The sequence below is a fragment of the Callorhinus ursinus genome, unplaced genomic scaffold (genome assembly GCF_003265705.2).
Source record: "Callorhinus ursinus isolate GAN/ISIS: 27379988/994484 unplaced genomic scaffold, GSC_fseal_2.0 scaffold48, whole genome shotgun sequence".
In the NCBI taxonomy this organism is placed as follows: domain Eukaryota; kingdom Metazoa; phylum Chordata; class Mammalia; order Carnivora; family Otariidae; genus Callorhinus; species Callorhinus ursinus.
The window spans coordinates 4,929,373-4,941,385 of record NW_027397110.1 but is presented as its reverse complement, the minus strand read 5'-3'; the positions used below and the strand labels follow the sequence as shown (position 1 = coordinate 4,941,385).

General features: G+C 56.3%; 1 protein-coding gene across 5 annotated transcripts in view; it reads left to right on the top strand.

Moving 5' to 3' along the window:
- The window catches only part of PARVB (parvin beta), a 93,099-nt gene that overhangs the window by 41,245 nt on the left and 39,841 nt on the right, over positions 1–12,013 (top strand). For all 5 annotated transcript variants that reach the window (XM_025882228.2, XM_025882223.2, XM_073882659.1 and 2 more), the window contains 2 exons: positions 1,842–1,931; positions 4,686–4,756. In XM_025882228.2, coding sequence (XP_025738013.1) covers positions 1,842–1,931; positions 4,686–4,756 — 161 coding nt within the window. The remainder of the gene's footprint in view (positions 1–1,841; positions 1,932–4,685; positions 4,757–12,013) is intronic.

Sequence of the window (12,013 nt, the reverse complement as noted above, 5' to 3'; positions counted from 1 at the left end):
TTCTTTCTTTCTTTCTTTCTTTCTTTCTTTCTTTCTTTCTTTCTTTCCTTTCTTTCTTTCTTTCTTGTGGTAGAACATACATAACATAAAATGTATCATTTTAACTCTTCGTGAGCGTGTGCATGAAGTCCGTTCATGGTGTGGTGTGACCGCCACCATCATCTCCTGAAGCTTTTCATCATCCGGCGTGGAAACTCCATCCGCGTTAAACACGGGCCCCCCTCCCCCCCGCCATTCGACTTTACGCCTGAGGCTTGATGACTCTGGGTCCCTCACTGTGTTTGTCCTACTGAGACTGTACCAGGCGTCGTGCTGCCCTCGAGGTTCATCCGTGCGGTAGCAGGTGTTAGAACGGCCTTCCCTCCCACAGGCGAGTAGCGTTCCGTTGTACGGGTAGATCGCCTCTCGCTCAGTCACCCACCCATCAGTGGGCTCTTCAGGTGCTGCCGCCTCTTGTGAATCGTGCTGCTAGGGGACATGGGGATGCGAGAGTTTACTCTGTAAAAAGCCTCGTCTCAGGGCCTTCTCTGGTGTGAGGCACGGGCATTCTCGCGCAGGGAGGAGGGCTGGCCATCCACGGAGCCCACTGTGTGCCTGGCTCTGGGCTGGACAGCTGACATTCATCATTTCGTCCTCCCAGGGGCCCTGAGGGGTGACTGGGACTTGCCTGGGGTCATACCACTAGCAGAGTTGGGGGGGACCCGCCCCAGCCTGCCTGCTCCAAAGCCATCAGGCCCTGTCCCCTTGGTTAACCCTTCAGATGCCCGGGATAGGTGGTGTGAACGGTTCGCGGTGACTCTGGTAGTGGAAGAGGAAAGAGGTTTTCACGTATGAGAAGTTTTCATGGAAGAGAAGGCCGGAGCTCACCGGTGACCCGGGACCACCAATGGGGAGGCCAGTCTGTGGCATGTGGTTGGGGACTGTGGCCCAGAGCTCTCAACCAGGGCTGTCAAAAGCATCAGGTGCCCAGGCCCCACCCACTGAATCGGACCCTGGGGCTGGAGGCTGGAGTCCCAGGAGTAGTTGGGCGCCAGAGGAAACGGTGGACAGGGTGAGGGTGTTGGTCCCCAGGGGTCCCGGTGGTGCCCTCTGGCAGATGTGACTCGAGGCGTTTTCCTGGGGGGCAAAGGATCCTTTCTGCCCCTGGTATCCGTGCTGTGCCTCTGATCCTGTAGCCCTCTGCACCCTGTGATTATTGAGTGTTCCCCCAACACACACACACACACACACACACACACACACACACAGGCTGGTGCTGTCCACACCGCAGGTCATGGTACCTCCAGCTTGAAGCCTTGGGTCCGGTTGGTTAGATTCTAGTGCCCCAGTGCTGGCCATTATCTGCTCTCAGGCTTCTGTTCCCTTGAACCTGACCATTGACAACAGCATCACTGTAAATTCGGGACTTGCCTGTGTGCACGTTGGGAGCGGCCTCCACCCCCAGATCCCATGGCTGAGGACACAGCTCTCCAGGGAGCAGGGGAGAGCCCGCCATTTCAGGCCCTGTCTCTGCGGTTCCAGCTTGGTCTATCTCAGCAGGCTTGGGCGGATCTGGAAGCATCCAGAAGCTTCCGTGTCTTAGTCATGTATTCCAGAGAGCAGCGGAAACAGACTGGCAGGGCTTGGCGGGCATCAGGAAATAGTTGGCGCCAGAGGGAGGAACTGCAGAAGGTATTCTCAGTTCGGAGCATTTTTGCTCGGACTCTTTCTGGGCAACAGGCCATTTAGGAATGTTTGTTAAATGCCTAAAAAGCAGGAGTTGATTCCTGCGTGTTTCCACGGCCAACATGCGAGGCCACGGTACTCCGTTGACACTGACCCTCGTTTTCCTTTCTCGACAGTGACTGACCTGCAGGAGGAAGGCAGACATGCCATCAACTCGCCGATGTCCCCCGCCTCGGCAGATATCCACCCCGAAGACACCCTGCTAGGTACCGTGGGCTCTGCCAACCCCCTGTCATGACGCTGCTGAGCTCCCCCGGTTGGTGAGGCTGAGGAGGAGCCCCAGGGCCTGGTGACCAGACATCACACCGGGTGGCATCCGGGAGTCTGGGCTCTTAGCTCAAGGTCACGTTTAGAAAAGTCGGTAGGAAAGAAAACCCAGTCCTCCTCTGTAAGTTTCTGCCTGTCTGATTTCCAGCGTCAGTTGTATTAGTAGTTACGTGCGATGAGGCCAACGGATTGAGAGTTGAACAGCGCTGAAAAAGACAGCTTGTTATACGCCAGGGTTGGGCCAGAAGCAAGAGTGAGGGGAAGGTGTGGCCTTTTTTTTCTTGTGGGAAGGACTAGGTGGGGCAGCGTAGGCAGGTGTGGACTGGCTGGTTGGGATAATCTCGGGGGGCTCCGGGGGCTCTCCTGATTGGTGTGTCCTGGGCCCCGGGAGGGGCAGTGTCTCTAGGTCCCCAGGCCCCAAGGTGTCAAAGCATTCGAAAATATAGAAAGTAGGAAACATAATTAATACACCCCAATCTCTGCGCAAGCCAGAGCTGTCCCGAGGCCGTGGGCTTGCTGGGTAGGACCCACCAAGTGGCGAGGGCCCCGGTACCCACCTCCTTGAGGCCACATCACAGCCGGCACCGGTGAGGTCACAGTCTGGACACATTTTTCTTTTTCTTTTTTTTTTCCTTTTTAAAGATTTTATTTATTCATTTGACAGAGACGCAGCGAGAGAGGGAACACAAGCAGGGCAGGTGGGAGAGGGAGAAGCAGGCTTCCCGCTGAGCAGGGAGCCCGATGCGGGGCTCGATCCCAGGACCCTGGGACCCTGACCTGAGCCGAAGGCAGACGCTTAACGACTGAGCCACCCAGGCGCCCCTGGACACATTTTTCTTAAAGCGTGTTTTGGGATCTGATCAGTCTGAAAGGCAGTTGTGGAACATTCTGATTATCTCTAAACCCTGGTTCAAAGGGAAGTCCCAGTTGGTCCCTCCTTTGTGGTCTCCACGACAAGGCCAGGCCAGCAAGAGCGTGCGGAGAAATGCAAACAGGTTCAGCTTGGCGGACCTGAAGCCAAGTGCTGGACGAGGACCCTGAGATCCTGCTGGGGTCCACTGCGGCCCCTCTCCTCTTGGAAGAGCATGACTCTTCACTGTTCATGCTGCTGGTCATCTTCCGTCTGGCTGAAGAGCAGGCTCCTGGGTGACCCTCTCTAAGGGGAAATGGGGGACTCGCTCGTGGGTCTGGAAATTAGCTGGACACAGAACAGGATGCTCCACCTCGGGATGGATATCTGGCACTGGGTAATTCTTTACCGTGGGGGCTGTCCTGGGTCTTGTGGGGTTTGAGCATCCCTGACCTCTACCCATGAAGTGCCACCAGCTGGGACAACCAAAAATGTCTCCAGACATTGCTACATGCCCCCTGGGGTGGGGGAAGGACACAGTTGCTCCTGTTGAGAACCCTGATTTAGACTAACAGGGGGCTAGAAGGTTTATCCTAAACACATGACAGGCTCTTGTTTTGTCAGTAATGCCTTGAACTTGCCTTTCCCTGGGCCATAACCCTCCTCGTTTTGCCATCTTTATAAATAGCCGTTCTTGGGCAAGGGGAGTTGGTGTCCTTCAGTTTGTTCCATAAGGTTCTGCTTGTCCTGAAGCTCGTGTGACCTTGATAAGGACTGACCTGATCAGCACCTGGAACTGAGATCTGAAAGGTGAAGGGGATGTGGAGTGGAGGAAGAGGGTATCAGACAGGGAGCAGCATGTGCCAAGGTCCTGTGGCAGGCAGTGGTGACGCTTGCTGAGGAGCTAGGGAAGGCTGGAAGGGCTGGAGGGTGGAGAGTGCCAGGGACAGCTGAGGAAGTGAGGCTGCAGAGGGCCTTGGAGGCATGTGGAGGGTGCTGGCCTTGGTCCCAGGAGCACTGGGAGGCTGCTGAGGGCCTTATATCACAAGGGAGCCCCGTGTGTTCTCCTGTGTGTTACCTGGAACATCCCTCTCAAGCATCAGACCTATATGACTCCAAAAATAGTTTTCCATTTTGTGAGTTTTTAAAATTTGCTACTGTGAATTGTGAAGCCAGTCCTCTCAAAGCCATTCTGTTCCCACTGGCATGGACAGGGGCCCTAGCTCTGTGGGAGCCTGGTCATCGCCACCTGTGTGTCCTGCGGGCTCTTCCCCTGCTCAGGTCCCGAGGCCTCCCCCTCCGCGTCCCCTTGTGTGGTCCGCAGTGCCTCCCACACCCTCTCCTTCCACGCGGGCGCGGCCGGTTTTGTTCTGGATGGTGTCGGGCCGTCGGGGGGCTTTCCTGTGTGTAGCCCCTCTTCCTCACCCTCATGCCAGCCCCTCTGCAGCGGCTCCTGGGCCCCACTGTCCGTAGATTGAGGCCTGAACATGGAGGGAAAACGGGTAACAAACAGAACAGGGCTGAACACATTTTACTGTGAAACATCATCCACCCCCTTCCTCTTCTTTTGCGATTTTTTTTTCTAAATTTTTGGTCCGTCCTATTTTACGGAGCGGGGAGCTTTCTCGGTGTACGTATTTATTAACAGCGGCTGCCAGGAGCTTTTCCCATGGATCCGATTCAGCCCGTGTGTGTGCTGTCCTCCCAGTGCGTGACCCACTGAGGGAATGACTGGCTTCTCTGCTCTCAGTCCCTCTCCGTGACTTCGGGCAAGGGGAGTTGGCCGTCCCCACAGCCCTGCCACGCCCCCTAGTGCTGACCGTGACTCTCTTCCCCCCGGCAGAGGAGAACGAGGAGCGCACAATGATTGACCCCACCTCCAAGGATGACCCCAAATTCAAGGAGCTGGTCAAGGTAAGGAGCACCTCGGTCAGCACCTTCCTTCTGGGCTGTGGTGGGTGGACTGCTAGGCCAGGTAGGGGGGTAGAGGGCGAGGGGCGGGCCCTGGAGCTGGTCCCCCCGGGTCAGGGAAGCCACGACGGGAGGGCTGGGGTCCCATGGCTAATTCAGAGTGTCAACAGCGGCTTCCGTCTCCTTAACCTGGTTTCTGAGCCCTGGCTCAGCGGTGAGGCTTTATTTGTGGTGTCTGTGCATCTTTGAGTGCTGATTGCAGTTTTGATTGTTCTGATCTAAACCACAATGGGGCTTCAAGAGTTAACTGCCCCCCCCCCCCTCATGGACGAGCAAAGCCTCTGGTGCTGACAGCCTCCTCGCCCCCTGTGGGAGCTGCCCCGTGAGACCCAGCTCCCCGCCAGAGCAGGTGGCCATGGAAAAGCTTTCACTTCAGCAGCCCGAGGCAGACACAGGTCACCCCCAGGCTTTGAGGACGCTGTCTGTGACAGTCCATGCCACAGACACAGACTATTAGAAGTGCTCTTCAAAACATTTCTCCACCCGACGTGGCGCAGAACCGCGTTCTCATGGGGGCTGGCGCAGGATCAGGAATGCTTTCGCCAAATTGTCTCCTGGTAAAAATTGACCTTGAAAAGGCCTGTGTTAGGGTCCACCCGAAAACCTTGATTCCTAACAACTGACATTACCTGGTCTACTTTATTAAGAACTTTTTTCCCTCGAATATTCACTCTGTTACTCTGAACACAAGAATGTTGGTGAGGAAAGTGACCCTGTTTTGAGCCACCAAAAGACTGTTATGGGGGATGTTTCCGTAGTAGGTTTGCACTGTATCAGTTGGGCTTCTCCAGAGAAACAGAACCAACAGAGTGGACCCATCTATCCGTCTGTCTACATCTAGTTATAATAATTATTATGACAGATGGGCTTACGTGATTGGAGCCCCACGATCTGCTGTCCACAGCCAGACACCCAGCACAGCGGGTGCCGTGGTTCCAAGGCGGGCGGGCCAGGAGGGCCGAGGACAGGGTTGACGTGCAGCTCAGCCGGCAGGCCCAGGAGGGTGAATCCCACCTTCCTCCACGTTTTTGGGCTATTGGGGTCCTCAGTGGATTGCATGAGGCCCGCCCGTGTCATCCATGTCGGGAGAGGCTCCTCTGCTTTGCTCAGTCTGCCAATTCAAATGCACATCTCTTCCGGAAACATCCTCGCAGACCTAGCCAGAAGGAATGTTGAATCCGGTGTCCAGGCCTTCCGTGGCCCAGCCCAGCTGACAGGATTCACTGCCACACACCACCTTTTGGCTTTCTCCTTCTTCAGCGTTTGAGCAAAGCCAGAGAGTTTACAAGCATCGCCTCCCTGAAACACCCCCAGGAGAGCTGGTGCTGTCCTCACGTTCACATGAGGACAGAGGGGAGAGGCATCCCACCCCCCACTGCCCGGTTACACCTGTTAGCGGTGTGTGCGGGCCTGAATGGGTCTAGTCAGTGGCACCTTGTTCGCTGAGCCCGGGCTGAACGTTTTGTGCCGTGCATGGCCCTGAGCGTAGTGAGATGAGCAGATCGCCTTCCTTCTGGTGGGGGCTGCTTCATGCTCCTCTCAGATTCACCTGGCCCCACATCCTCCGTTGTACCGCCGTGACTCCCAAGCCCGCAGGCTGTTTCGGACCCCATGGGATGAGGGCTGGTCAGCTGCTTGTCCTTCATCAGCCCATGTGGAGGGGTCCGCAGCGTCTCCGCATCCGGGGCCAGCCCAATGGGACCTGTGTGGGCTCGGCTTCTCCAGCTCTTCTGGATTCTGGATTCGGCTGAAGGGCCATGCTGCAGGGAAGGGGGTGGGCTGATTAGAGGGGCTGGCAGCACGGGCAAGGCCATGCCCCATCAGACAAAGCAGGACCAGAAGGCACCAGAGAGTGAAAGCCTCTCCGTTACTTCCCCGCTGGGTGGTTGGGAGGGCCACGGCTCCACAGGTGGGAGGCTGCATGGCTGAGCACTGACGGGTTTTCTTCCGAAGCTGTGGTCAGCTCAGGGGTGCACCTGCCTCACCTCCTTTCCTGCTCACTCTTGCCAGCCTGGGATTGCCCCCACCCCAGCAAGGGAGCAGCAGTGAGCTTGGCCCTGGGCTCTCTTTCTGGGAACTCAGGGGTGGTGGGCTGAGTCATGGCCCCCCAAGGTGTCCATGGGAATATTACCTCCTTATGTGGCAAAAGGGACTCTGTGGACATAACACAGGGCTCTTCGTTTGGGAGATGATCCTGGGTCACCCCAGGTGGGCCCAGTGCCGGCACAAGAATCCTTAGAAGGGGAGGGGCAAGAGGGATTTGCCCCCGCATGAAGGTGCAGCATGAGGACAGAAGCAGGCGCTACACCGCGGGCTTGGAAGGTGCTGGAAGGGCCCAGGTACCAAAGATGCAGGTGTCGTCTGGAAACTGGAAGAGGCAAGGAAACGGATTGTCCACCAGAGCCTCCAGAAGGAGCCAGCCCTCCCAACACTGTGACCGTAGGGCGGGGCAGCTGATTTTGGACTTCTGGCCTCCAGGGCTGTAAGACGATACATTGGTGCTGTGTGGGCCACCAAATCTGTGGTCCTTTGTTAGAGCAGCCGTAGGAAACTAAGACACCAGGCTAGGTCACCTTCCCTCCCAAACTGCTACCCCCCCCACCCCCCAGCTCCTGGCTCTAATGGCCACCTGGGCTGCGCCAGGGGGGCCTTGTAACTTCACCAGGTTCCTGGAAGGGCCAGCTGCGAGACACTGAGCTGTCTGCTCCTCTGGCCGTCCCGCCAGCCTGGAGTACCTGTGCCAGGAGATGGGCAATTTCTGGAAGGTTCTACCTGCTCTCAGACTGCAGGCAGCATCTTGAGGCAGGCTGGTGGCCTGTTTTTCTCTTTATCAAGGGTTTTCCAAAGCAAGCGGGTTGGCTGGCTGTGGATTGTTAGTCGCTGCGGTGGCAGTGTGGAGGAGTGTGCGGGAAATATTAGTTATCACCAACTAGAGCCTTTTTCAACAGAGACTCGGGCGGGCGGTGGCTCGGGGGATACATGGCTGAGCTCGGCTGCCCTTGGTTCACTCGTGTTTGCCGGGCATGTGGGGCCTGGGTGTACCCCTGAGTTGGGGTCTGCTGCCATCAGCAGCAGCTTCTCCTCGCTGGGGGAGTAGCTGGTCCCAAGGCCACTGTGGCCTGTCCCCGGGCGTGCGGTGGCGGGGAGGGCAGCCCAGCTCACGTCACTTCCTGCCTCCCCTTTTGGCTTGCCACTGAGCCTGTGCCCACCCAGGTGTGTGATACAAGAGGCCGGCCCCCAAGCCCACCCTCACTTCTGACACTAATTACAAGTTTGGGGTCCCCAAGACGACCTGTAGGTTTGACACTAGAAAGACTCGCAGGACTCACCGAATGCTGCCATACTCGCTGTTACGGTTCATCATGGTGAAAGGACACAGGTGCAAATCAGCCAGGGGAGGAGGCACCTAGGGCAGGCCCGGGAGGGCACCGAACGTGGCGTTTCCAAATGTCTCCTCGTGGCATCGTGGACACCGTCACTTACTGGCAATGAGAAGACAGCATTCTCTGAGCATCGCTAGCCAGGGAAGGTCCCCAAGCCTCGTGGTCCAGAGTGTTTATTGGGGTGCCCTCCTAGAGGCGTGTCTGACTGCCCTGGGGACCAACCTGTCTCCAGCCTTACCCCGTGATGAAGAGAGTGTGGCCCAAAGCCCCCACCCTAAGCCATGTTGGTCCTTTTTGGCCAGCCCAAGGCTCCCATGTAAACCATCTGGCAGGACACTCCAGCAGCCTAGAGATCACCTCCCAGAGGCTAAGGCACACACCCCCTGCGCTCTGGGCAAGGTTACAGTCTGCACCTGGCCTGTGCACTTGCAGCCCCTGGCACGGAGAACTCTTTGCCACCTGTCCATTCTCTCCCGATATCCGCTCCTCAGAGACACGTTCTCCAGCCCCCTCCCCTCCTCCCCTGTGCTCCACACCCCACTTCCTTGCCCTCGCTGGCTCTCTCCGCCCAACTCCAGGCATCGCTGGCCTGGAGCGGTGCACTTCTCGTCTCCTCCCTCTCGAATGGAAGCCCGTGCAGCCAGTGTCAGATTTTGCTCCCAGCTGAATCCCCAGTGCTGGGAGGTGTGCCCGCACACAGTGGTGCTGATTCCCACTGGCAGGATGAGTAGTGAGTGCATGAGGTTGTGTGTCAGAACCACCTGCAAGGGTGTGCGCCTCAGGGACCAGGCGGGTCTTTTTGCCCCATCACCAGACCAACGGAGTTGGAATCTTGGGAAAGGGGCCCTGGGATCATGGGGCGAGGGTTGGGGGCCCTTGTGAATTGGATGCTGATGCAGGTGGTCCCAGGAGCCCCGCCTTGGGAACCGGGGGGGTATGGACGGCTAGTCTTGGTGGTTCCAACAAAACCACTCCATGTGCTTGACCTGCGTGATTCTTACTGCTTTTCAGACCCGCTTTCTGCACCGCGGACTCTCCTTGTCCACGCTGCTGGTTGGTTACGTCCGAGGAGGGCTGCCGGTGGTTCTTGGCAGGGATTCTGCTCAGAAAGGGTGTTTTCGGTGGGGAGCATGGGCCACACGCCAGCCTGAGCAGGTCAGGGGTGAGGTCAGCTGACATTGGCCACGTCCCGGTCTGGGCACCCGAGGGACATCTCTGAGGCAGCACGGTCAGTCCCCTTGTTTTCTTGCTCTGTTCTCAGTCAGCTGCTCTTTTTCATCTCTTGTCTTGGCCCCTGCCCTGTCTCCCTCTGTAGACTTAGCCCTGCTGACCCTGCTGCCATGGGACTGTCACCGTTGAAAATATTGTGAGCTGCCCTCTGTTTCCTATAAAACAGAACCCTGGCTCCAGCTACGCCAGGCAGTATGAATATAAGGCCGTTCATTCAGAAATTCTCTTGGAGCATCTGTTGAGCCTACTGTGGCGTTTAGGGGTGAAGGGGTGAGGTGTGCTTGGAGTCTGGCTTCCTCGATTCAAATCCGGGCCCAGACAAAAGTGGGGGCGCAGTAGCGTTGTGAGGGGCGTGGCAGATCCCGCGCTCTTGCCGTCTGGCAGGCGCTGTGGCGGGTGGGGAGCCCGGGCGCCGTGGGGAGAGGGGGAGGCGCAGGTCTGCCGTGGGAACTGGGAAGGGGGCACGAGCGTCCTGTGGGTTCAAGAGCCTGAAAGACTTCCTGCCACCCCCTCCCCGCTGGTGTCCTGTGCCACAGGCATTTTCTCTAGCATCCTCCAGAAGCTCCCTGGACTACTTACAGGGCGAACAGCTCGTGCAGCCCCGGGCAGATTGCAGTTAATAGATGAGATACTTTATGTTTTTAATGATCCTCGAAAGACAGCGTGGCAACTGTCATGCTTTCCAGAATGAAAAGCCAGAGAAAGGGCCTGCGCGCTCATAAGCACATTGGTCCAAGGTGAGCGGATTGTGTCGTTAACTGGGGTACACGGTTCTCCCCATGAGCAGATTTCACATCTCATTTCCCAGTTTATTGGACAAGACTCTTCCTGGCTGTGAAGTTCTGTTTTCTTCTTCCCTGTGTCCCTGTGAAGAGAATCAGCTGCAGAAAAATGATCCTCTGGGCGGAAGGCGGTGCTGTTGGAGCGAGAGCTGCGTGGAGACACCCCTGTGATGCGTCCTGGTGTTTGCACCCGGCTCGGGCCGGCCCCCTGCCTATTGCAGTCAAGCCCACATCAGTGGATTAAGCAGCGACGAGCCTGTTTGGAAGTGATTAAAACATAACTGTCATAGCTTTCGGGAGACAGGTTGCAGATCCTGATTATCATTCAGAAGGAACGAGAGGAAACATAATTTTTTATTCTGCTTAAGGCAAGCCTGTAAAACATATGTGCCAAGGGCATCATTAATGTATGTCCTAGACATTTGCCTGCAGGATTTGGGGTTTGCAAATGATTGGTGCTATCTTGAAAAAGTCTTGCATGAAACAGGATTAAGACGGGCGAGCAGGGGAATAGAATTGCTGTGCTTTGTGGTGTCCGGGGAGGAAATTGCATCTCTGAAGGGGCGGCGGCAAAATTGGGTGCCAGATTGCTTTTGCTTCCCAGAGCTGACCCCCGTGGCCTGTAATGGGGAATGGGCTCTTCATCCCTTTTGATCCTGTTTTGTAATCGTTCAGGTCAGCGACCTGATTTCTGCAGCTGATTCTCTTCATGGGGACACAGGGATTTTTAAGTTTTCGTTTCTTCGTAACAGAAATGGTGTGTCTCGTGTGTTTGCTGGCAGGACTGAGCTTCGGGCGAGGCAGCCTCTGGGACCAGATGTCTATGTGCCCAAGAGACCGGCCCAGGTCTGTAGGCAGTGCTGCAGGTAGTTTGGGCACCTTCTGTGGGTCTGTTCCAAGTGTAGCCACTGGGGATATGTCACTGAGCAAAACAAAGGCCCAACCCTTGTGGAGCAGACAGGTCAGCTGGGGAGACAGATTTGGTGAATGAATGTATGGCCTGATGGCCATGTGTGCTTTGCAGGGGTCTCAAACAAGAAGCAGGGTGGTTTCCTCTCCCTCAGAGAGGTGGCTTTGAACTGAGAGCTGCTTGTTTGTATTTAGGGCAAGAGTCTCACCGCAGAGGCAAGAGCAAGTGCAAAGGTCCTGTGGTATGCATGTACCTGGCATGTATAAGGATGAACAAGGAGGACAGTGTGGCAGGAGCGTAGTGAACAAGAAGGACAGTGGTCAGAGATAAGATCAGAGAGGTGCAGGGTGTTAGACTCCCTGCAGGGTGGGGACCAGCTCTTTCTAGTAGCTGAGGGAGGACGAGATGGGCCTCCTGTGTATACCCTTCCTGCACATGCCCTTCCCAGCAAGCAGCTGTGACGCCTTCACAGCCCCATGTGGGGGCAGAGATGAGGTCATGTTTATATCTCCCATGCCTAGGGCGGTGTCTGGCATAGATACTAGGTGCTGCTGGTTATGCTGAGTAAATCAGAAAGGAGCTTTTGACACGCCAAGATCTCCAGGGATGGTCGCGTTAACATATGTGTAGACCACTATGGCTGTTCAGAACCAAACCGCTTCACGAATCCTCAGAACAGCCCTGCAGAAGTAGGTGCGGACATCTGCATTCCAGAGATTAATCGAATAACTGCTTTGTTGAGATAGAATTCACACACCATCCAGTTGAGGGGTGACTAGTCTCCTCCCATAGTCATGCGACCTCCGCCTCAATCAATTTAAGAACATTTTCATCACTCTCAAAAGAAACCCCACACCCATCGACAGTCGGTCCCTCTTCCTTCCCACCCCCCCCC